The sequence below is a fragment of the Argiope bruennichi genome, chromosome 8, assembly GCF_947563725.1.
Source record: "Argiope bruennichi chromosome 8, qqArgBrue1.1, whole genome shotgun sequence".
Taxonomy (NCBI): Eukaryota; Metazoa; Arthropoda; class Arachnida; order Araneae; family Araneidae; genus Argiope; species Argiope bruennichi.
The window spans coordinates 23,825,101-23,852,889 of NC_079158.1; the positions used below are offsets into that span (position 1 = coordinate 23,825,101).

General features: G+C 30.1%; 1 protein-coding gene across 4 annotated transcripts in view; it reads left to right on the top strand.

The window, feature by feature from the left end:
- LOC129981701 (dual 3',5'-cyclic-AMP and -GMP phosphodiesterase 11-like) overlaps positions 1-27,789 on the top strand; it is a 387,186-nt gene that overhangs the window by 329,300 nt on the left and 30,097 nt on the right. For all 4 annotated transcript variants that reach the window (XM_056092640.1, XM_056092639.1, XM_056092641.1 and 1 more), the window contains 4 exons: positions 1,580-1,814; positions 4,634-4,915; positions 6,079-6,229; positions 27,492-27,650. In XM_056092640.1, coding sequence (XP_055948615.1) covers positions 1,580-1,814; positions 4,634-4,915; positions 6,079-6,229; positions 27,492-27,650 — 827 coding nt within the window. The remainder of the gene's footprint in view (positions 1-1,579; positions 1,815-4,633; positions 4,916-6,078; positions 6,230-27,491; positions 27,651-27,789) is intronic.

The following is a 27,789-nucleotide window of genomic DNA, read 5'->3' on the forward strand; positions in this document are numbered from 1 at the left end:
AACGACTATCCATTATTCTGAAGTAATAAAAATTTACAGATTGTTTCCCACTCTTTTACATAATTGCCAGTTCTGGTGAATTATAGCTTTATCATAAATGTATGTGCCGTTTCGAAAAGACTTTGCAGTTGATAAATTACAGGTGAATGAGTTTGGGCAATAAAAGGCTTTTAAGATAAGATTTAACGTATGATGTCCAAAAGAGGCGAAATAAAAATTTTACGGCATAATATGTGGAATAATGAAAAAAAAAAACATAATTTTAAAAATTGTTTGAAGCGGCATTCTTTAAAATTTCGAATCTCGTAAATTAAATTGTCAAAGAAGTTAGAAATTTGAAATATTGACGAACTATAATTTTTATTCTACATTCTAAGCAGCAAAGAAATAGTAGTTTCTTTGTGCATTTTAAATGAAGTGAATGGCTTTTACTTTTTAATATTTTACTCTATTTAACAGAGTTTTTGAATGATTTATATAATATAAAAAAAATGTTTTTGATAAAGTTTTACGCATTTGCTTTTTTCTTTCACTGAAAAATAAGGTTTTCAAAAGTTGGCATACTTGTTCATCCTGAATAATATTTAGGGTTTCGTGGAAAAATCTTTGTGCACCTAAAGCATGTTACGCACTCTCAAGTGTTTTTTTTCATCTCACGCAGTTTAGAAACAATTTGTCTCAGTAGTTTTTGTGTATCTTCAAGGCAGAAATAATATTCAATTGGAATTCATTTTTTTATATATATATATTGTTCTTATTACCTTCACGCTACCACATCATGAAGTAATACAATGATAGTAGAAATACATAATTTTTTCTTCAGCTGCGTTTCTAAGCATTTTTTATACCAAATTTACTAAGTGGTTTCTATAAACTTATGTTGCAATGCAATCTTAATGAATGACGTAAGATATGTATTAAGATTCTATCGGAGATGCTTAACTTGTGCCATTTGTAATGAGACTTTCATAATATTGAAAGCTTATCCTTTTCCTTTCAGACGATGCATAGGCTGCACAAGGAATTTTACTTTAGCTTGTGGATTGATATATATTGATTGCACCTATAAACAATTCAAATTTCACTCATTGTTTTTTAATGAATCTATCTAATCATCTGCCTAATCATTTTATTATTTAGTCTTATTCGGTCATCTCATGAGTGATAATTGATTTATTGCTAAAGAGAAAAAACGAAAACTCAATAAAGGAGGATGAATGATGTATATGAAGAATGAAGTAGACCACAGAATACGACTTTTAAATTTTCTTCTGAATTATTATATATAGAATAATTTAAAACAATCTATAATAATCTTATCTTAATTCGAATTTACAAGATCCATTCCTGGTCACTTACTTTGGAATCGTAATCAAATGGAATTCGTATGCCATTTGGCAAATATTCCTACCAAGAAATAGTACAAATATTTTGAAACTTCTAAGAAAAATATTTTTAAAATGCAATATAATTTCTTGTTTTAATACGCTCATTCTATATTTTACTTAAAATTTATTTTATGTCTAGTCATTTTAATGTTCAAAATCGCTACAACTCTACGCTATTTCTCTTTTTTCAGAACTCGAGAAAGTTGAATCTTGGTTGGACGAACATCCCCATTTCGTTCATGACTATTTCGTGCGGAAGGCCTCTCGCCAGATGGTGGACTCGTGGCTGTTGTCACACTCGGCTCCGCAAGGAATGGTCCCAGAAAGCTCTTCTTCAAATTCTAGTCCCACCAGTCCCAGCTCAGGTGCTGCCACGCCTGTCCGAAAAATATCGGCTCACGAATTCGAAAAAAGTGGTCTTCTGAGGTAAGAAACGCATCTTTTATTCATAAAGTAACTTTCTCTCACTATACAATTAAGAACGCGATGACTGGGTGATAAAATGTTTGCTACGAAACCGGAGGCAGTTTCCATCTGAAATCTGTTAGGGTGAGTATTCCATCTTCATATTGGTGGGCCGCTGAAACTGAAGGACTCTTTAGTTATCAATTAATATATTATTAATTTAATTAAACGCGACTTGTATACACATGTGACGCCATTTAGTAATTTTCTTGAGAAACATCAATTTATTATAATTAGTATTGATAATAAAGATTTATGAATTGCCCCTGTACCTAGTTGCTTTATCTCAGCTTTGGAACTAGAGGCTTCTGGTTTGAAAATCGTGTATACGGACCCTGATACATGTTAAATAGGCCATTGTGGACTAGATGATATCCTGTTGATGTGATGCGGAAGTTTGAAGGGGGCGAGAATGCAAGCTCAGATGTCATCCTCCTTATTTAACCTTGATTCAATATTACAAGGCCCATCCTTAAATATCTCTAGTGTTGCTTCCAAATGTGACATTGATGTAACTGAATTAATCCATCTAAAATCTTCAAGGTTGAGTGATACGCCCACGTGTCAATGGGACGAGGATATCGGCAAGAATTCTTTAATTACCAATCAATGAATTGAACTAAAGATTGACTTTAAACAGTTGATGCCATTCAGTAATCGTTTCAATAAACATTCATTTTTACAACCCATAATATCTATAATCATGAATTATGAAGTTTATTAGATTTACAAGCAAGGAAGAAAGACAAATTTTCTAAACACAGTTTTATTTGTTTAGTAAAAAAGTAAAGCAATTTTTATATTTAAAATCAAATTATATTATAAAGGAAGCAACAAAGATTATCAATTTCTTGGACTTTCAAGAAAAGTTAAAAATATATGAAAAATGTATGAAATATAAAATCAGAAGAATAATCTATTAGAATCTTACGATTTTATTTTCGTATACACATTTTTGATTTAAAAAATGAAGATAATACGGCAAGAAGGTAGTGATAATATTTAATCTAAAATATTTATTCTTAGAATGAGAATATTATTGCTCATTCTAACTATTAAAGTATTCTGAACAATCAAGTAATCAAGAACAATCAAGCCCAAACTCGACCCGGGACGCCTAGACCAAGGGGAAGACGTGCGACCCTTATGCCAGGATGCCGGCATTCTGATAATATATTAAATATGGTACTGCAACGTATTAAAATATTTTTCATAAAAATAATGGATATACATTGAAGACAATTTTCTTTAAGATCAATGGTTTAGAATAAGAATATAAATGTCAGGGTAGCTACCCGCTTAGTCAGACGAGTAGCGAGTGACATTCGTTTCACTTCACTTCTTAGTCTATTGGGGGGGGGGGAGTAAAATCGAGAATGCAGTTCCATCTTCCCTATACAGATACGGTAAAAATAAGATTTTGGATATTTTCTGCTGAAAACATTTTTCCCTGAGCTTGAAATTTGAATGTAAGCAATTAAAGAATTATTGATAAATTAAAACTAACTATCTGTTCTACTAATTTTCTTCATTTTCCGTAAATATCTACATGTTGGAATGTCATCATCAGATTTATTTTAACTTTATAGTTTCATGATTTTATTGCTAAGTTTTATAGGTGTAAATCTTTATAAATAAGAGTTAGGAATGGAAGTATAATAATTGAAAATATTTATTCTAGATTTTAATTTATTAAAGTTGATTGTAAGAACTAGCAATTGATTACTTTTTGTATTGTTGTTGGTAAAACTTACCTAGATCAAACCAAAATGCTTGTACATTTTATTGATTAATAATTATTCAAAATTAATTAGAGAAGGCAAAATATGTTTTGAAAGCTATCATTGTGCCATATAAGATATAAGCTTACAATGCACAAACTGCAACAGGAATAAAGTAAAAGCTTTAAACATTCAACATCTTCGAGAAAATCATGAAAATGTGTACTCATTTTATGAGTATTTTTATTCCACTGATTGAAATTCAAATCATATGCTTGTTCCTATTATTTTTAGCATAAACAGCTTTATATGCATTTTTTATTCCTTTTCTTACTCCTACTAAGCATCGTAATTGGTAGGTTAAAATTTTATCTATGATCTGTAAAATGTGTCGTAGCAACTCATATCTTCATAAGGAAGCAAATTTTCCACATGTTGCTATACTAATTCAGATTTCGGTGGATTGCATTGAAATGACATTTTAACCCTTTTTATTGCAATGATAATGGAAAGTATTCCATTCGTTTTCTGCCATTCTTCTTGTCTTTCTAATATTAAGTAGCTTGAATGACATTAGTTTTATTAATAATTCAGTTTTCATCATACTTTTGAATTAGTCTTTTGTATCTTCCTGTCTCGTAAGTATAAAATAATGAGATGGAGGGATGGTGTTTTGGTTACGGCTTCATAAAACCGAAGTATAATTCTATGGAGCATATACCTAATTACAACTGGAAATAACTTAGTTGGTATGTTTAATTTTAAACTGGGGCAGATTTTTTTCTTTTCAGATAAAATAATACAATAATTGAAAAAATTTCCTATAAAAACAACTATATATCCCATTAAATATTTTTTTTAAAAAAATTAGCTTCCATCTAATTCAGCGCACGTTCTTTAGTTGCACGTACAAATTTTTAATGCAAAACTTGTTCAAACAAAGATTTTCGAAGAAGAGTTGAGTTCCTCTTTATAAATCATAAACATACTTTGAGTAACAGATTTCTATACATTTACAACGAAATCATTAAGACATTTACTCTTTTCATTTATTTTTAGACCCATTCTGAACACTACGGTGGATGGTATCCCGACTTTTCTGAGTTTGCCTCTTCCTGGAGACGCCGCTCCTCAGTGCAACAGTCATGTGGGGCGCAAGAGTCGGCAGGAACTTCGAGCCCTCGACGAACGAGAACTGATTTTCGAACTGGTCAAAGATATCTGCAACGACCTCGAAATCCGAAGTCTTTGCCACAAGATCCTGCAGAACGTCAGCATACTCACCGACGCCGACAGATGCTCACTCTTCCTGGTCAGAGGAGATAAAGGAGACCCCACCAGGTAGAAACTTGAGTATCCCCGAAATGATAGACTTAAGACGAAACTTATTCGAAATATAGACTTCAATATCCATGGCTGCTCCATGTGTATTTTTTTTTTTTGAAAAAATTAACTCCGTCCTTGTTTATAGTCTAATAAGTATGTGTGAGGAAGGTTTAAAAGACGTAGCGTCGCAGAAGACAATCTTTCAACTAGCGTTATGCATGCTATGGGACGTCCAAAACTGAGCAGTGTCATCCTCGAAATGGCATTACTCATATTTGACCCATTCGATATATAAACTTCAGAATCCATGTTTTGATTTGTCATGCATGATGATTGTTTATTTTTTAAAAAAAATCCCCCTATTACTGTATATAATCTAACAGATAAATGTACGGACAACTTAATAGAGTCGTTCCAGGTCCACATAATGCACGTAAAATGCTCATGTTCACATATCTTTTCAATGAAAAGAGAACGTAGTGTCACACAATAACGCAAGACAATCTTTTAATTAAATCACATAAGTCATGGTTATCTGGACGGTGATGTCAAGTGAATCGACATTATAGACACAATATATCTATAAAATTAAGCATTGAAATATTAATTTTGTAAGCATTTGAAATATTAGTTTTGTAAGCATTTGAAATATAAATTTCAATGATTTGAATGTGTCAAGTCCATTTCTTTTTCTATTCATACATTATAGACATAAGTATATATACTTTTTCAAATTATGTGCATTATATTGATCAAGTCAAAGCTATGGACGTTGTTGATGGGGTTTCTTATTACAGTAATAATGCCTTATGATTATATGTTTGTAAAGAGTCGAAGTATTTTTCTCTATTTCCACTTATGTTTATTCTATTCCACATATTCTAATTTGCTATATAATCTTTTAGAAAAAATTACAAGATGTCTCATTACTTGCTATTTGACTAAACGGTACATCGTGTCGCAAGGTTAGAGTTTGCTTTCCTTAGGATTTTGAACATATATGGCCATCATAAATTCAAGATTATAGTTTTTAATCATTTTTATTCATTCATATTTTTCTAAAATTCTTTGCTCAGTGAGATTCCATCTTGCTATCTATTTTTATTTATTAACGTCATATCTATCACACTTCATATAATCTTAAATGTAGCTATTTCACTAAGAGTCTATTTTTCCAGGTGTCTCGTGAGCCAGCTGTTCGACGTATCTTGCAGCTCTACCATGGAACAAATGCAACAAAAGGAAGAAATAAGGATTCCATGGGGCACTGGCATCGTGGGGTATGTTGCCGAAAGTAGGGAATCCCTCAACATCCCCGACTGCTATCAGGTAAATAAACTTATTTTTAGAAGAAAAAAAGAAATCTCTTGACAAATTCCATTTCTTTTTGTGATGAAACAAGCTGATGCTGCTTAGGATAATCACTCACTGCCGCAGAGAAGTCTGATCAATACTATGATTCACTCAGTTTGCTTGTAGTAGAAAGTGAGCTACATTGGGTAAATGCCAAAAAACCGCCGAATGTCATTCATCACGTGTGTGTCTCTGCTGTCAGATCCAGCCATTAGTTGGTGTGACGTCAATAGAATCCACCGCCACGCGTTTTGTTTGTGTTTGTAAAATAAGGTGGCCTGACGTTGTACGTCGACTGAAGTTCTTCAGTATTCCCAAGTTGGCAGAATTCTCAGAACAATAGGAAACTTTATAATTTATTCTTTCAAATTAGCTTTAAAAAAACTGCCTACCGAATGTAAGATTTAATTGCTTGTCTAAAAGTTTTAAAAAATGTCTTGGCAATACAGAATCGAAAACATCACATAAATTTAGAAAAGTTCCGTTGAAATTCAGTTAGTATAACAAGTTTCATACATGTGATTTCTTAAGAATTGATAATTTTTCTAGAAAATCTTTAGAATGGATTTCTCGTTTTAACTTTTGGGGGAATTAAAAACTATAGATGGAAATGTGAATTGTATATATTTTCAAACTGGATAAAATGGTTTCACACAAAAGCTTCAACATCAGACAGAGTTCCAAATAAAACTTTACATGATGAATGAAATACTATAAAAACTTAGCTATTAACTTTGGCGCAAATATTCTTTTAAGAACAACTTTCTCCATAAAGCATGTAAATACAATATTTGAAAATTGTTAATGTCTTTCACTGTTTTTTGAGGAAAATGTACGATCGCCCACCGCTTTAAATTTTGTCAATGACTAATAAGCGATAAAACTTGTGGAGGACATTAATAAATTCTTTGTTTTTCACAGATCGTATTTAAGATACAAAATGTGAAATATTAACAAAAGCAACTTAAAATATTTTTTTCTTCAATTTTGTTTGGAATGAACTTCCTATTTATAAGCAGTAAAATAATATACAAATCGAATTCTCAGTTGTCTATAAATTTGCAGGAATTTGTTACATTCCTATTTGTTTTAAATTATTTTAGGATTAATAAATTCATGAATCTAATATATAGATCTTACAGACTGGAGTATAATCTGTAATTTAATTGTTGATAAATATTATAGAACATGCGCTATTCTATGCCAATGTTTAAAATTGGCAACACAATAAATGGATGTGCATTTACCATGATTCAAAATAATGTATACTCCTTTAGAAGTAAGGGATGACATCTTTTAACATTGTTACTTAATTTATATTGCATATCAACGGTTATAGGACAATTTTCTATTGCTGGCTCTGGATGAAAATATAATTAATTAATATCCTGTAAATATTCTTTCTTCCAAAGACTGAAATTGTGCAGATCAAGACTTTTCCTAATATCTCGAAAGCAAATTTGGTACGTACGATGATCTTTCGTACTGTGATTAAAAGAAATGGATGTAAATAAAAATTTTATTGGTATTTTTCTAAATCTTGATTTAATTGGTCTGAAATGATCTGAATATATAGAATAATTGTTTTCTGGATTAGTACACTTTCACTAATACATAAGTTAATGCTAACAAAGTATTTTTGTAATTTAGTCAAATTTTTCAGCGTTGGTTCTCTGTGAAATATCCAGTTGAAGACCCATGATCATTCTCATATGTGTTTTAAAATATGTCTTAATTAATTAATCTGGAATGAATTCAAGATATGTTTCTAGCAAAGGCTATTGAAATGAACGCCAATCTAGCCATGTTCTTTATTTTAATTGTCAATTTGTAACTTCTAACTCATTTAGATTCATGGCTACATTATAGTGCTGATAAATTAAAGATATCTAATTAGTAATAAGTTAGCTGTTAATTGCATTTGATAAGAGCTACCAAATAAAGATGTATGCATTGCTAATTGATTGAAATTGTCTTCGAGTATATTTCGAGTTCCCTTTTCTATTCACTCCCTTTTTATTCTGCATAGATCAGTCTCATTTTCATGGCTGAGAAAAAAATACCGATATTAGAATAATGACTACAAGCTTCTTGAATACTAGTGAATCTACTGAAACAGAAAAAAAAGAGAGTTTGGGAAAAAGTATTTTATATATGTGAAAAATACTACAAAAAGTATTTGAGCACGTGTCCAGACATTTTGCTTTTTCAAAGCTACATCTTGTTTCAATCCACAGTTATTAAAAAATAGTGCAGTATTGAGTGAAAAGCGAATAGTTTATTTGCTTCAATTTCTTTCATTCAAAACTCAGATTTCCACTCCATGTAAAAAAATTGTAAAAATCCAATTTGAATATTTCTTGATAAAGCTAAAAAATGAATACAAAGAAAGCTTCATTCATTTAACGAAGAAATTCATTTAGATATATATCTTAATGTTTTGAAATCCGATGAATTTCTCATTTGGGGGAAGTTTCAAAGATAATGCTTGTATTATCACATGGCAATGCGCCTATAGAAAGTTGATTTAGCATCAGCAAGGATATGCTTTTTGAAAATCTGAAAGATTATTATTTGATTTGTCCAAGAACTTTTTATGATGACATGAACTTTTATATGTGTGTCAAATGATCTGATCTCAAGGAATTTGATTCATTGTACAAAATCAGCGCTTGTGAAGCATTATAAAGCTTTAGGAAATAGGCAAAAGTTCAAGAAAATAAAGAAAGGTCCAACTGATGACAAAATTAATATGCAAAAGTTGCAGAAATGGATACTCAAAAATATGCATTGGCACGAAAATTCGCCTTCTAATGTTTTTTTAAATAATCATTAAATAGTTTGTATCATGATCGTATTATAACTCGATAGCATGATTCTATTATAAGTAGAAAATGCATACTGCTGTATAAGTAGAAAATGCTTCAGTGTATTTTTATATTGCGTATACATACAGGGAAAACAAATGTCCCTTCCCCCTGCTCTGAGTGGCAACCCAGGACCAATTAAAACTAACATATAAGCATTACCCGAGAGCAGATTTTCTTTTTCTTTCGTGACTTGCCTTTCTGACAAAAGCAACTAAGAGGAACAAAAAAAAATTGTCTGTGATACAACAAGATTTCGAATGGTTCACAAGTTGAGGACATAATTGCTCAGCAGGACCTACGAGAGTGTTGTCACTGCTGTTGGATTATATATTATCTAAAAAAATGGCCCTTGTGCTTAAAATTCTTCTGGTCAATCTCAGTTGAAATCGGTCTGCTTTTTCTTCCTGCGACTGGAATACCAAGCAGTTTCATCAATCACACTAATTGCCGTAAGGGTGTCTTTTTCGTCATTATCCGGACTATTATGTTTTGCGGAAAATTAGCCGTCGAGTATGCTAAGAAAAGTTGTTCCTACTCTTCGGATTTCATGTAATAACACTTTTTGACTTGTGAAGAAAAGTCATGTAGCATGCTGAGGAATAAAATAATTCCTTCACCAAATTTTAGATTTTTATGAAAAAGAGTAAGTAATTTATATATTATATTAGAGTTTCTGAGCCTTTGGTGAAATAAAGAAGGGCGTAGGGTAGGTGAAATAGTTTTCTGGTGGTAGGATGAAAAAAAAAAGGCAGATATTGAGAGAGAGATAAAACATAAAAATTAATAAATAAACAAAAGGCTGTAGTGAAAAGTGACATTTCCTGTCCAAATTATAGTTCATAACTGAAGATTCTTTGGCGTCTTTCTATTTGAGTTTTAACTACTATGCTGTCAAATACCCTCAAGATTTCCCTTAAATGTGCACGAGTGTGTGTGTATTTTAATTAAATGTGTACAATTACCAATATACTTCATTTTTGCTTAACAAGTAAAAATGAAAATGCCATTATATTGTAGCATTAAAACTCTATGTGTAGATGTTATTAAATATCCATAATGGCAGTGGGGTACGCAGAACAGTGAAAACTGTTCAAGAGATACACAAGTAAAAGAAATACACAAGTGAGAATTGCTGTACTAGGTGTCCAAAAAAATCATTCTTTCAAAAATATCTTTTAAAAGATTCTTAGATATAAATAGGATTAAATCATAAGAAATCGGAATATAAAAACCATAATTCTGATCGGAGATCATTTATTATAGTCTAAAAGTTTTAGTTAAAATGCTGCGCTCCACATCCATTGACAATCCTGTTTTCTTTACTTTATTGAAATCAATTTTAAAAATATGGTGAAATTGTTTCCCACTGTTTTAAATAATTTCAAGTTTAAAAATATTATAAAATTACAAATAAAATATCTTGAAGAGTTTTTCATTTAAATCTCCAATTATCTGCTATGTTATGAAATAAAATTCTGAAATTCTAAAAAAAATATCTCAAAACTTAATAATATTTGCCAATTTTCAAGTAATAAAGAATAGGACATAAATCTATGGTAGCCGTATCATGGTCAATGCGATTAATCAATTATTATTAATAATCAGTTAATCTCAGTGACCGTAAGTTACACAATTACTTAAAAGAAATAATTTTGAAATGCAATGAAAGGAAATGAGATTTTAAGCAGTATTGAAACTTCTTAAAGAAAAATAATGGGATTAGTATCTGCAATATCCCTTATAAGATTAAGATTTTTGATTCAGTAGCTGCAGTGGCTATTATTTTTCAGATATCTTGGATTGCCTTATTTTCATTTTCAGTTCAAATACATACATTTGTAAACTCGAATTGCTTATATTACAGGTATTTTAACCTTTCCGTCAATGGGAAAGACAAATCTAGATTCACCACCGATTCATATATCTTTCATAGTATCACATTGCTTGTTAGACTGTTGTTGTTTAACAGTCAGCAGATTCTTTTGATTTCAGCTCTGATGACTATTCTCTTGAATGAAGAATTTCGCCGAAAGTGCGACGGTTTCAAAGTTCTGAAATAGTATAATGGCGAATAAAAGACAAAAGTACGCTTGTAATCTGTATTTACATGTTAAAAGTGAGCTATGGCAGTGAATTTGAAGGAATCAGCAGATTCTATCTGTACTGTTCGTTTCAGAAACCATAACTTTTGGCCGATTTTACCCAGCAGAGAGATAATACGCAGTGAATAAAATGAGCGCAATTCCGGAGTTCTTTGTTAGGACTTTACATTTTTCCCGTTAGATTCGTTTTCTTTCAGTTCCTTTCTTGTTTCGCTCGTTATTTTGAGCCAAACTGTTTTATAATATTTAGTTCGAAGCTTTAGTTTAATATGCTTAATACAATTTTGCAGACTATCCTTGGTTTCCACTTAATTCCACTGGTAATCGGAATTTTATACATGGCTAAATAAAGTATATATATATAATCTTTAATTTCACTTTTTTTGTGAAATAGCCTCTTTCCGTATGTGAAAATGCACGAAGGGTTTCAAATTTAAGTACTCATTCTTTCACGGTAAAAATAAGCTGTAGTATCTTTTTAAATGTAATGACAGTTATTTAGAAAGAAAAATTATATTCTAATTTTTAATCTGTCTCCATACTTGAGAAGTCGAATTCTAAAATTATTACTCAAAAAAGTCACAAATATCCGTAAAAAATCCAAGAACAGTACCTATACATTAATAAAATTGGTTCTTGACTGAATTATGCGTGCATTCTGAGCTATTCGAACAAATTTGGGTATCATGGGTAAGAATGATTTGTAGGCCTATCAGAAAAGTAATTACTGATATATATGATTTCCATTGTATGCATAGTTTAGGATTTTTTTTCTGAATATTTTATCTTATACAAAGTATACTATAAAGTATATGGAAAAAAATTCGAACTTGAGTTTTTGGCGAATCTTTTTGTTTCAGATCTCCTTGAGAACGGAACAAAAAGGGAAATGTATATAAGTGGACACGATAACTCAGAAATGCTTTGAGATAGTTAAATAAAATTTGGTTCTAGTTATTAACACAAATTTTGTAAATTTCTATCAAATTTTTAATGAAAATTTTTCTCTGAAATTTTGTTTGCTATGTGCAAGTGAACCCAACAGCTATTAAGCGGAAAAACCAGATAAATAAAATTGGGTACAGTTTTAACATCTAAAGTGTAAATTCCTTCGAATTTGGAACTAAATCCGCCAATGGTTTCACTATTCGATTTAAACCTTCACATTTGTGTAAACGCGATGGTTCAAAAATTCAGCGATTTAAATGAGTGAAAATCGTTATGTGATCTTGTTAATAGAATTGTAGTCAAAATTTGGTCTCAATCGATTAAAAATAGACTCCAAAATTCATATTCGATTTTCGTCCCTACATCCATAGCAACAAATGCTCGTGTGCGAGACTCTAAAAGTAAAAAAATCTGAGCAGTCAATACATTTATAATCTTGACATAGCAGTCAAGACATAACCTTGTAAGGGTCCACCATTTTTACTAGTAATCTTGAATTAATAAGTGTGTGAGAAAATTTCGGGAAGACCACAATTGGAACTGCTATATTATGTAATTATGTATCAAGTTATAAGCACTAATAGAACTTTAATGCATTCGAAAGTATAATTGGTGTTTTTTTAATAATTAAAATCAGAGTAATTATTTTAGATGCTGTCTAGCTACCGTCCAATTAGTCCATGGATAAGACGCCTCTGAAACCAGCTTCAGTTTGTGGTTTTCAAATTCATCATTACAGACTCGTTTTATATGTGTTTAGTTTTCGTGCAAAATTGAGGCAATAGCCATTCAGTGCAAAGCAATATGAATACTGCTATAACAACGTTTGAAGAAAGTAGTATTAGATGTTTTTCTGCGAAAACGGCTATGCATCTTTTTATTAGGTATGAATTCAAAATAGATGAAATAGATGAAACTAGATGAATTCAAAATAAATGATTATATAAAAAATAGGTAAAATCACAGGTAAATCTCTCTTAAACACAAAAATAAAATTATAAACGAAATTTCAATCTCATTTCTTTTGACTCTGAAGGCCAATTATGATTTTTATTTTTGTGAATGCATCAGTTACAGATTCTGATAAGCCATTAATCGTAAACGTTTTCAAATTATTCAATTCAATTAATTTAATCAACCGAATATGCAATCCAATTATAATGCCTATCATGATGTAGCTTTTCTAATCATTTATTTTAAGAATAAAATTATGACGCTGTAATGAAAATTTACATATTTATTGCTATAAGTGAGCGAACTCAATTTTCGTCAACTTATTTGCTGCACAAAATAAAGAGACTTAATTTTTCGAAATTGCTGCACAGTAGCTTTCCGAAATATTTTTGTCCTTTCTTTGCCATAAAGTGCTTGCTGTAAGGAAGCCATTTTAATAGATATAATAAAAATATTATTTTGGATAAAATATAGAAACGAATAACATAATGAGAATAATTTTTTTTTTCTAATTTGGCGGAAAATACTTTATTTTCACGAAGAATGTCATTGAACTTGCACATACGAAAGAAAAATCTTTGATTAGATGAATTAGATTCTTACCTTCTTTTCTGCAATGTTATTATACAATAAATGATTTCAAAAATAATCATTTGTTTTGTTACTTTAAGGCATTTCCAATATAGATATCGGAAATCCTATTAAGCTAAGATGCCTTAAATCTACTTTCATCTGTTTTAAATTTTCTTTCGATTGATAATAGTATCATGCAATCTGACTATAACTCCTATTTCATTAATATGAAGAAAATTATTTTTAATTCTTAACTTATGTAGAAAAAAAAAGACATATCATTTTGAATTGTGTGTGTTATTATTATTTTGAATTATGTGTTTCGATTAAAATATTCATGGATTGATTTTGATTAAAATATTTATCTGACATTAGATAAAAGGTTTCATTTTTTGACTAATCTTTCCTTAATTAATTTCATTTCATTTTTAAGTTTGTATCATTAATAAATTAAAGATGCGGAATCAAGACATTTGGGTGTTTATTTTCTTCCTTATTTAAATGAACTTGATAATTTAACTAAGGTGTGTTGAAACTCTGATGCTATATATCTATATTTTTAGATAATTTATTAGTTTGGTTTCAAATGTGACGTGTGTAAATGCTAATTTCTCATTTAAATCAGTTAAGTCTGTTCGATGTGCATGCACATCAATCCAAATCTTTATTTTGGCGCTGTCTATATTTCATTTTTATTAAATAAATTAAAATGATGTCGATATTTCATTTATCTAATAAAAATGAAATATTCTTCTGTTTATAATGATTCTTTGAAACATTCACTAAGCAACACTTTGTATTGCGTTCGACATGTAAATGAGTCATCGCTTGACTTTAAAAAGGGAGACTTGAGGAACTTTAAAAAATAAATTCTGCATAATGCTAATTAATGATATTTAAAGAATCGATATTGGAATTTCCGAATCTGAATTCCCTTTTTACAAAATGAATTTATTTTTGTTAAATTAATTTTTTAGAATCTGAAGTACAAAAAGTTTGTAGCAAGGGATATTTTATGTTATATTTTCGCATGTAGTTGATTGATATGCAGTGTGTTGTTGTTATTTCTGATGGCACTTGTCATAGACAAACTCGCTGACTAAGTTAGCTAATTTAAGCAGAAATTTTTGCGTCTCTTGTTTTCCAATAGCGCTATCTAGAGCCAAGAGTACGACTTAGCTACTCAAGCATCACACTCTTTTTACGGGGCGGACTTCATTCATGCAATTCATTCCTTCTACCACAGATCGTAATTTAAACTGAACCAGAGAACGATAACCTCTAATTCAGTACCCCCAGTGGTATTACTCTCGACATGGGGGACTTTGTGACCACGACAGATTTATACGAGTGCCAGTCACCACTACACACGGAGAGTCTTCGGCTGGCTAGTTCGAACTTACAACCCAAGGGATGCGAATCCAACGCCCTACAAACCAGGCTATCCCTACATTTAATATACAATGTAGACCAGCACAATTAAAATTTAAAAATAAAATATCATTAAAATATTTTTGTCGTTTTAATTTTACCCGTCTCATGTTTGTAAAGATGAAATTTTGTAATCAATATTTCACTCGCTTTATTTTATGTTAAAATTTTAAATTTAGTATACCTTTGTGATAAAACACTATTTTAATATTTTTAAAACAAATGAATAATTTATTGATTAATATAAAAGAAATTCGCTTCCATACCTGCGGCAGCAGTTGGTAGTGAATTTAAGAAAAAAAAGTTGATTTAAAATTTCAATATTATAAAATAAATTATAAATTGGACACTAAAAAGTGGAAAGTAATTAAAATTAAATTAAACAGAATTTGTCGCTCCGAAACTTTCTTTCATACGCCTTAATAAAAGTATTACCCCCCCCCCTCCCCCGGAAGTGCGATAAAACTGTGAATCTCACAAACGCTCGGATTTTTCCTGCACATGTCCACTTTGTGCTTTGTAGTATAGTAAGAAAACTGAGAATACATTTTATAGACTTTCTATTCAACCGACTGGAATAAAATTTTGACACAAAACTACAGCTGCAGTAACAAGATCGCATATTGATTTTCATTTATCCATGTCATCATGTTTTTGATTTATCACGTTTACATGCATAAGAATGTATAGACTTGCAGACAGTCAACCCCTTGGCGGATTTGGTTCAAAAGTTAAATCTACAATCTAGATGTTAAAGCTTTATATCGAATCTTATTCGTCTCTTTCGGCTTTGTAGTTATCCTGTCTACTTGCACCCGGACTATCAGGCAGAACAGAATCTCTGAGAATGTATTTCTTTCAAAATTTGATAGAGTGCTGCAAATTTGGTGCAAATACTCTGTACAAAATGTTATCCATCTAACTCAACGTATTCATAGACAGACCGATGTCATTTCAAAAATGTGTTTTTCTTATCCGGAATGTATGAAAAATGTTGAGATTCGTCAAAATCTCAAGATCGAAGTTTTTTGACGATTATAATATATTTTCTTAGTACACTACGTATACGAAAAAGTCAAAATTCTACTCTGAAATATTAATAAAAGCATGTTTTTAAAAGTTGCTTTTATAAATTTATTTAAGTATTGAATAATTGTGAATGATTTTCTCTCAAGTGAATTTTTTTGCTCCGAACTAGGAAAATTTTTAAAAAATTAAGTCACGTCATAATTTTATTTGATTGTAAAAATTTATTGAGTTTTCTTAAGATGATAGTAATTGAAATAAGAATGATGTAATTGAAATAAGAATGATGTAATTGAAATAAGAATGATGTAATTGAAATAAGAATGATATAATTGTATTTAATATTATATACTTGGTTTCTTAAAATATATCCTGATTGTCAACCTCATAAAAAAAAATGCATCAAAAGGTTTGATTTTTCAAAAATGTGAAGAAAAAAATAATAATACGGAAGACATTTTTTTTACCGTTTTCTTCATAATGGCGCAAAAAGAGTGAAAAATTTTATTCTTTATATTATTGTTTTTTGCATCAGCGCTTTGCATAGTTTAACTTGATCTTATTTTATTTTTTAATTTATATTCATTAAAATATTTTGTATTCATTAAAATTCATTAATGAATACAATTAATGAATGAATTCATAAAATTAGTTTGTATTCATTAAAAAACATTAAATTAAACTTTAACTTTTATTAACTTTTAACTTTAAACTTTAATAAACTTTAATTAACTTTTAATTAAATATTTCAGATATTATCAGGAAATTCGTCCATATTTTAATGGAATATGATAGATTTTTAACAGAGTATTCAATTTTTGTATTATGTTTCATTTAAAATTTCTTCATTGTTCCTTTTCAATTTTCAAATTCTTAAGTTTTACTGATTGTATACTCTATTTTTAAAGAAATACTTGTATACTCTATTTTTAAAAAACATTTTTGATTATCATTTTATAAAGTAGTAAATCTATAAATCGAAAAGAGTTTTAATAAACCACCTAAATGAGTTTAAAAATGAATTTATATCAAAAGATTGAGTAAAATAAATGGCCCGGAATATTTATTAATTCATTTTTACACAAACGGTTCGTCTCCTGCTACCCCCCCCCCCTTATTACAGTAACAGGTTACTGTCCTAAAATAAATTTAAAACAAATTTGATTGACACATCAACTCTGACACAATCATAAAAACAGACTTAAATATGAAAAGTACGTGAATTTTTTCGCCTTCAGTTTGGAATAAATTTGAATCGCTGTTGCAATACATTAAAAATCCATGGCACATTTTCGTCTTTTGAACACAGCCACTTTTTTTACAGAACATTTTATCTTGCATCTTCTGGAATATCTTCTTATACTTTAAGAGTTTTCTTTTTCCCCCTTTTCTAGATAATTTCGGAGGAACCTTTTGAATTTTGTTTTTCTCCACAGTCTAGTCGGCGCCGATCTTGACATAAACTCTGATGCATTTCACTTATAAAGTAGTTCCGGTGTTATAATACCTATGAATATTAACATTTTTTGCCCTAAGAATATTCGAACAAAACATTGCATAGATAGATATAAAGAGAATAGGAAAAATAAAAGGTTTTCGGAACACGTGATGAGCTTTCATTTCCATCCCCCTCCTAAAAAAGTGATTTTTTTTAGTAGTTTGATTTTTATAGTTGGAACTCCATAAAATAAAAAAAGTATTTTGGATAATGCTGAATTATTGCTCATAAAATAAAATCTATTACTTTCCAGATTACAAAAAAAAATTAATGTACGTTGTAGATATTGTGTATACGTAATATATAATATTATATAGTATAATATAAAAAGCTCTTTTAAGAGTAATAGCTTCCTATCTCTTTCATTCAATTCATGATGGTTTAACCGTTACTACTGAAAAATTCCTGAATCAAGTTAAATTTTCTTAAATCCTGAATTTATTAACCTTAATTATGGAATCCCTACTCTCCAGTTTCAACACTCACAGTCAATAGAAGCAATTTTCGTTTTTTGTAGCTTTATATAAGGTTTATACTATGCAAAATTTCACGCTTAGTCGGCAAAAAATTGAAAATTCGCTTTTTATTTATATAGCTTAAAATTCATATTTCGTTTCAAGAATTAGACTAATAAATCAGTATCGACTGCAGCCAAAATAGATATCTATAGTGTATTTCGCTTTCTTTATAATAATATATAGTTTGTCTAATTCGAACACAGTTTTAATATTTTTTCATTCCAAGATAGTATTTAATACATAGAAAATGTGTTACATTTTTACAGCTTAAAAGCTGTATTTGTTAATGGATGATGCCTGAGAAAGCCGTGAAATTATTTAAAAACATCAGTAAATGAATATGATTTTAAGTTTGAAACTGTAAAAGTTTTCTTCTGATTATTACGTAACATAAATGAAATAAAGTAAAATATTTTACTTGTTAAATAATAGGTTTCCATAGTAAAGCTCTAAAATTTTAGATTTTATGTATTTTTGATTGATAAAAAATTATTTTACTTAAGAGTAAAAAAAAAAAATGATTAATAACAAAAGATTTTGAGGAATTTTTACCTCAAGGAAAACTAAATGTGTGAAAGAATGTTAAGGTGGCATGTTGCCATAAATATATCTATATATCTTTATTAAACGAACTGTTTTCTTGATATTTTTATAATCTTACTCTTTTAATGCTATAATACAATATTTTTAATTTATTAGAGATTATTGGTAAATTAAGCAGATTTAAAATTGCTTCAAAATTTTGCCGAATCTCATATTTTAACTTTCGTAATTTCATTCAATAAACCTTTTGCAATATAAAGAGAATCTCTGGATACATTTTATATTTCAATAATGTCTGTTGCAATAGATAAATATGATTCTACATTCAATAAAAAATGTATTCATAAAAATTAGCTATATTTATTCGGACAATTTCACATGATATCTGCAAGTAAATCTAAAAGTTGAAGATACATCTAATAAAAAATTTAAAAACAGCCATATTTTAAATACTATATTCATTAAAGCATTTTGTTAAACAATATATATATATATTGTTTAGGTTTAGTTTTGTCCGAAATGAATAATATAACGAAAGAAATAACAATAGAAAAACACAATGCTGAAAATATATTTTTCTAGTATATTAAAATTCTATTACATCTTGTATTGTAAAGTTCAGAAATACTGGAAAGCTACAGATCTAATGGCGTCATAGCCAATCTTCTGGGCATTTGTAATAAATAAATAACATCTTGCTTGTGAAATATGATTTCATTCATAAGGCTATTTTTTTTAATAAGCTGTTTAAAGCAGTGAATAAAACAGCTATATGTTTATGATGTTACTGTTTAAAACAGTTATATGTATATGATGGATGATTTATAAAATGCCATTTAAGTAAATTATATATTTAGAATATAAATACATTTTAAATTAATAAATATATAGTTCTTTTAAACTCGAAATATATTTTTTTTTGATAAATTCTGGCAGTCCATACCATATGTTTTTCCTAATGATCAGAAAAAGCATATATGAAACTTATGATGTTTAAAAAACTGTTTGTCAAAATGCAATTAGTATACGAAGAATCAGGAAATCGTCATACGATTGATACTTCGATAGGACCGGAGGTTCCAGTTACTTTTTCACAGTGAATATTATTCTTGTTATTATAACTGAAATTACAGCTCTTAAAAGGGAATGAACATCATGAGTTTTAGCTATTACAATTATACCCCATAAGGCTATAGAAATAAGGAGAATCTTTTTTTTTCTTTTCGAATGAAGAAAATCGAAACGGAATGAACATAAACCGATATTAAATTCTAAATGATTGTCCAAAATATTTCAAGATATTATCCCTTTGATTCAAGTGACAAAGTATGAAACATAAAAATAAAAATTATATTGATACGGGAGATGTATAACTGGATATGGAAATATATAAGTGAACATTTTGTATCTTTCCCAGCATACTTTTTATTATTTATATTTTTCTGTCTGACCTTACATTTTAATTGCTAGTTTAAAATACAATAAAGAATGAATTTGTCAGCAGTGAAATTAATGTTCTTATTTTCGCCATACTACATTGCAATTAAATGCTAATGAAAAACAGTTAAACTCTCTTACTGAATGTAATTATTATAAACTCATTTATGATTAAACTATTTTTCCCATGGGATGGTATTAATTATTAAACTTATCTTGGCTCAAACACATCAAAAGAGAATGTAAAAAAAAGTTAAGGGTTCGAATAATCCTTCTCCCAGAATAAAAGCCATTTATATAATTTTTCTTTAGTTCGAGTACGTTGTTCAATGCTACTTTGGCTGGGACATAATTAACTAGGATCTTTAACTTTAATGAGAAAGCGTTTTCGTGGAGCACACATTAAAAAAAGATGTGTGCTCTCTAATTGGAAATGGCTTCTTCTCTAAATTGAAAAGGAACAAATGAAAACGCTTCTTACTTGTTAACTTCTCGCAGTAATTTTCACACTGCTGTTCACAGGGCATTTGAGCCTTTGAAAAGTCTTCCATATTGCAAAACAATCCATAATAATTAAATGTTATTTAAAGATTATTGTTTTTGCTATGTTTGCATTCAATGAGGTTTTCAGACAGAATACTTATTTTTAAATGAGTTAAATTTTTATGACTTTTTTAAAAAAATCACATTTTTCTCGGTATCATGGCAAATGCACCAAATAATTTGAGAAGAAAAAAGAAAATTCAAAGAAGTTAAATATGTAATTTTCATATAAATTGGAAATTTTATTATTGATTTTAATATTTTAGGTCTCCTTTTATCGTTTACTTTATACAGAGTTATTCAAACGAATAAAAAAAGATATTTTTTCGTGATTGCACTTACTGAGGTATGCGCTTTTGTTGAAACACATAAGCTGACTTTCAATACCTCAAAGTCCTGGGTCACTTTCTTTACTACCAACAGACGACTTTATAACTATCAACCAAGTGTCTTTATGAATGGCTGCAAATTAAATTATGCAAAAAATGCCAAATACTTGGGCTACATTCTCGATCAAGAGATATTGAGCAACAGACATATAGAGGCTCTTGAAAATAAATGTAGGAAAAGACTCAACATACTTAAATATATTTCTGGACGAGACTGGGGTGCAGATGCTAATACACTGAGAACCACCTACATCTCTCTGATCTGACCAGTTCTAGAGTATGGTTTCCCAACTTACTTTTGTGCCTCAAACGCTAACTTAGACAAACTTGAAAGAGTGCAGTTAAGTGCTTCAAGAATAATTACTGGCCTTCGTAATAGCTGCTATAATGATGTTGTACTGTACGAGAGTGATCTAACAGCTCTTTCTCTGAGAAGAAGTCACTATCTTTTAAAATATTGCAACAAGCTCTTTAGCTACAATGAGCAGCACATAACTTCTGCTTATCTTTATTCATGGCATAATAATAAGCGTTTAAAGAAACGCAGTCCTTTTTCCTTCGCAAAAGAGATAAATCTACTTTCTGGAGATGTGGAACCACATTCCTTAAAGCCTTATTGGAATTTTAAGTTTGACCCTGATCCAATTCATTTCTATACTGATCTCTTGGCCAAGGTTAACAAAAAGTCAGAGTTACCTGAATTTACTAGACAAATGTCTCTAGAAATAATTCATAGCAATCCATCTTCCTCTGAAAATGTTCACTGATGGCAGTAAAGGATATGGTGTCGTTTCTGTTAGTGACGTGCATATTCAGATTCTTGAAGGAGCTACTGATATTTTGATTAGAAACCCTGTCAACTATTCTGTATTCAGATCCGAACTTATTTCTATCTATAAGGGACTTCAATATATCGACATGTCCTCTAAAATTGTCTTTGGGGACATTTGGATTTTAACGAACAGTCGTGTCTCTATACAGCACCTTTCTCATTGGATGAAAGGGGGGGGGACAAGATTAGTATGAATATCTTAGACCTTATTCCCAGGCTCTACGCTGAATACTGTATACACTTTCAGTGGGTCCACTCACATGTTGGTTTAAATGGTAATGAGATAGCGGATAACTTAGCTAAGACTGTCTCAGCTGACATATTTTATGGTGATGCAACACTAATTTATTTTGAAATCTCCTCTATCAAAAGCATGGAGTCGAGTGCACTTTGGAGAGTCCCACCTGTTCACCCTTGGTACTGTGGTAAAAGTCCCGGTTGGTGTCAAAGTCTGAATATCTCTAGAAACAACAAACGGCTCTCTCTCTCTCTCGTTTTTTGAGTGAACACACCAAATCCCTTACCTTCCAACACGGACAGAGGATCTTTGCCGAATGTCCTTGGTGCAAGTCAGATCAAGCCTCCCCCAATCATATCTTAACTGTTTAAATTTTATGATTTTTGAGACTTTAATGGATCCGCTATTGTTTTTGGACTTTTTAGAGATATTTGGTTTCGTGGAGGTGGTATAGCGCAGCTATATCACCTGGGATCAAAAACAACAACAAAAAAAAAAGATATTCAACAATTTTCTTTTAATAATGAAGTAAAGTTAATCATTTATTGCAATATAATATGAGCCGTTTACAAACCAAATCGATTAACCTTTTTTAGTATCAAAGTATTTGATATTATAATAGTACATTCGGATCAAGACAACTTAATGAATAAAAATTGCTAGCAATAGAAAAAAAATTATTTCTCAAATCAATTTATTTAACTTTATACTCTTAACAAATTCCAACACACACCACTGCATACATTGTTTCCCAATCCAGAACGCAGTTTGTGTACTTATAAATATATCATATACTGCTGACTTTTATTGAAACATTTTAGCACCATATGATAAGAATTATATAATAAACCCTGTAAAAAAGGCGCCATTTAATATTGTTCAAATGGAAATTTTTTTCAACAAATACACAAGAAAAATTCTATTGTTAAAAAGAAGTTGCAAGATTAACAATAAATTGGCTGGAAATGCACTCCATTAAATTAGAAAAGTCGAAATTACACGGCATAAAATTCAAATATGAGTGTAACGAAGTTTCAGCATTTAATATCATAAATATAAGAAAATCTATAGCATATTAACCAATATGTAGCTCTAGAAAACAAAGACCAGCATTTGTTATATCTGAAGGTAGAAATGGGCAAGAGATAAGCGAAAATACGTAATGAACTTGGTGAAATAAATATATTCCTCTTATCAAACAAATTGAAATAGTGGGACTTTAAATGCAGTAGACCAAGAAGATATTTAGGTCGCTGAATAATCAGTTTAAACCAATTACTTATTATAATATTTTGATAGAATATATGCAATAAGGAAGTTTCTCCAAAAAATCATTTGAAGATTGAATTAATTTTTTTTTATTTGCCAAATCGGTTAACGCTTACAATCGAGCCAATATTTTATGAATAACAAGAATTCGAATAATAAGTTATTTTTATAACGGCAGTAATACTTTCTTCAGTGTTTATTTAAGATTATTAATTATTTGTATTTGGTTAGATTTTAAAAAACAAAGGGCATTATCTTATAATGTTTCACCATTTTGGTTTTGTGGAATTTATTGATTTAACAAGCGAAAGGCCAATGTTAAAGAAATGCATAGTTTATCAAAATTTCCTATTAAAATTTTTATCAAAACTGCCGACAGATAAGGTAATTAAACTTTACATCCATTTTCTTCAGGTCGTTGAGCAAAAAGCTTGATTGTGCTTGTCCTCTAGTTCTTCGAATAATTACTTTGGAACCTTATTTATAAAATCTATAAGAGTAGAAATACCAAGGTTCGATGTGATATTTGCATAACTTGATACGATACAATTTTGAAATATTTCAAATTAACCGAAATACTTAGAATTTATAGAAACAAATTTTTGTCACAGATCTCACATTGGACAAATAGGTAGCAACCAAGGAAGCATTAAAGATTTGCAGATTAGAATCGCATTCCATTTATATCTTCGAACTTCTTTTTTTTCCCAGAACGAACCACAGTGGAATCCTCCAAAAATGTTACTTTCTGAGACTCTCCTTTTTTTTTTAAAGGTGTGGTCATAATAACTTCCCGCAGTGACTATCTTCTAGCGGGTAAAAGGTACAGCGCACTGCACTCTTATTTAAAGTGAATTATGAGGTGACTTTTACTATTAAACACAGAAGTTCTGATTCATAGGCAATAAAACTGCCCTCAAAATGTAAGATCGCTTATAGCTCGAGATAACTATCGCGAATCATAATAATTGGGCTACTTCGAGCATCTGACATTTCTGACGAACCCAAGAAGTGAAGGTGCCGAGAAACTGAGGCTCCAGATAATATCTCAGCCCATTCATCATACTCAAGAGATCGGTCGTGTCTCCTCTAGAAGCACCTAGGCGCGTAAAACTGCACCTAAGTGTATCTCAAATTAATTGTGCAGTTCTCAAGTTTCATGTCGTTAGCCATTTACATTTTGCTAATTGCTTTTCTCCTCAATTGAAAGCATTCAGAAGAAATCTGATATCTTGTAGTTTTTGTTCTTTTTGGGCATTCTAAATAACAGCAAGAGATCGTTAGCTTTTATCCATTACAAGTGTTCAAGTGAGAGCAAAGTGTTAAGTATTGAAATTTAATAGGGGTGGTGGCTAAAAGTATTTTTTTCTTCATTCTGTTCAAAGAATCAGTTGATAATTACAATGAACTATTATTTTAATGAGCAAGGCTTTTTCTCTTTAGTCTTCTCTTGATTGGATTTGAATTAACAAAATATTCATTTGTTTTTAAAATTTCCTGAAATATTTGTATAAAGAAAAATTTTATATCCTTTAAATTAAAGTCACTTTAGAGTCTGAAATATATTGTAAATATTTGTTTAAAAAACCTTTCGTCTCAGCATGTGTTTAATTATTATTATTTAATCACGAATTTAACTATCATTCTCGCAATTAGTAAATGAAAGAGAAACAAAACCAGAATAATAACGAATTTAAATTTTATATTGAACTATTTTGACAATATTTCCCACGAAAAACAGTTTTGAAAAGATCATTTATTCATTATTATAAAGGTTACCAGAAGATATATATACGACATGCATCTTGTTTTTATACTTTTCCTGCGTTTGCTTTTTTCGGGGAATTACGTCACCAATTTCAAATTATCACTTTAAATTGTTCATATTATATAATTGAACATAGAAAGGTTGAATGGTCAGTGGCACAGATTTTTTTTTTGTGTGTGTCTTTATTTGACTTTGAAAAATGAAATAAAGTGAATAATACTTCCTTTGCTGCACCCTTCATATCAGGTATTCGAAGTGTTTATAAAAACCGTCGTATGCTAAGGTATCCTCTAATAGAATTATACAGAACTTGATTATATATTATCCTCTTTTGACGGCAGCTTGTTCTTATGGAATCAAAATGTTGGCTTAATCGCAGCTAAATCACGTTCACGCAAGCAAATCATTCATAATGGAATTCTTAATAGACGCGGTGATGTCATTTTAATTCGACTTCATAACATTCATGCATTATAAATATATACTTTTTGCAGGGTCATCTCCACCTCGTAACCATTAAGGTAATATATTGATTGTTCAGAATACCTTAATAGTTTGCGTTCTTCAAAAGTTCTAACTTTTCTTTTTTATTACGTAGAAAGCAATATTTTAGACTCTTCAAGCACTTGGAGAAAAATTGGAGTTTTTCATAATATTTAACTATTGTTGTGATTGTTGCTCCAGATTTTTTTAATTGGTGTCTTTGTGGAACAACTGTCGGTTTATTTCTCTCACTGCTTTTACTCGATTTTATTAATCAGTATTTCTGCCTCTAGTACACATTCATAGTTTTCGTCGCAATTTATCCCATTTCAAGATCTTGCGTTAAATAAAAATCAAATGAAATTTTTTAATCAACTCTTGACATTCATTGTTCCCTTAATAAAATATTTTAAACTTTAAATTTTAACTAGCCGCCTTTGACAACCAGTTGTTCGCCCATCATCTACATATTTAAAATAATTGGAAAAATCAAAGGAGCATTTCCTAGTTATAACCACTGCACCAAATTCGCAAACAATTTTTTCATACGAAAATTAATAGCACCTGGATATATCTTTAATAATACCAAGATCCTAATCATCATCCATTTTATAGAGAAATCTCAAATTGGAGCCCTTGAGGATTCATATGAAATTGAATATTTTCGAAATAGGTACAACGGCAAATTGTAACGATTTTTTTCCATACCAAGAACTTATGATGAAATAGTGCTTTTAATTTATCTCAAAAATGAATGGGATTGTGGTAGAGGGAAGCCAGATGAACTGTTGATTATCTATGTAATAGCAATGAATTTTTATATAAAATCGGAGGAAGATGGGACTTTGGTTTTTCTAATAATTTTAAATTTACAAATTGGTATTTAATCTGTAATTTTAGTAATCTTGTGATTTATCTGTCCCTTACATGTATATGATGTCACAATCGCATGAAAAATATTTGTCACCTTCATCTAACATAATTGCATGTTGTCTTATCGGTAACCTAACCTGATACTGTATCTTTTTTTCTCATGTAAAATCCTCAATCGATTACAATGCTAAAATTGGGCACATGTTATGTAAATTATATGAATTTATCCATCAATATGGTCTTTGGATCGATATATACCGATAAAAATTATAAAAAAAAACAGTAAGTATTAATTTTCTAAGTGTTTGTGGTGGTAACATCATAAGCCAGATAACAACTTCCGGAGAAGAGTGTACACTTTTGTCTAGTGGCTTTGTTACTCGGCTATGAACTCTAACGATGCGAGTTCGAACCTCAACTTGCACATGTTTATATATTTTCTAATATGCTTAGAAAAAGGGCTTTGCTTGCAGATTCTACAAAAATTTTAATAAAATGAAAATAAGAATTCAATACAAAATTGTCAAAGAATATGAACAGAAATTTCATTCCTTGGCTCTTCGAAGGGAAACACGCGATTAAATATTTGTAGGAATGATGAAAATGTTTGAGTTCCATTCTATCATTGAGAAGCAACTTTGAAAATTATGTCTAAATACATATTTTTAAAAAATGTAGGAATAAAAATTTCTTCAGCAGCTATCTTTAAAAAGATTTTTTTTATTTCTTTAGATGATGCAAGAATTATTTATGTATAGTTTCGAAACTTACCAACGAAAAACATCAAAATTTGACAGCTGCACGTCCTGTAGCTTCTTCTACTAGACGTGCAGCTGCCAACTAATACTAAAAACGCAAGCTTGTTTTTATTATTAGTTAGGATTTATTCAAATAATACAAGAACTATTGGTTTTCAATCAATTCCTTTCTTGTTTTTCTGCAGGACGATCGCTTCAACAGCCGCGTGGACCAGAAGACCGGCTACACGACTCGCAACATGTTGTGTATGCCCATCCTGGACGTAGACGGCGAAGTGAAAGGTGTGGCGCAGATCATCAACAAGTGCGGCGGGGAGGAACCTTTCATGGACGCAGACGAGAAGGTGAGTTTAAAAATAGGGAACCGGGAAGAAAAAACATAAACGTTTGTTGATTTCGAAACTCCGACCTAGTGAAAAGAAGTAGCTTAAAAAACGGGGAGGAGTTTGTTTCTGTAACGAAGCGTATTGAATAGCACTAAAA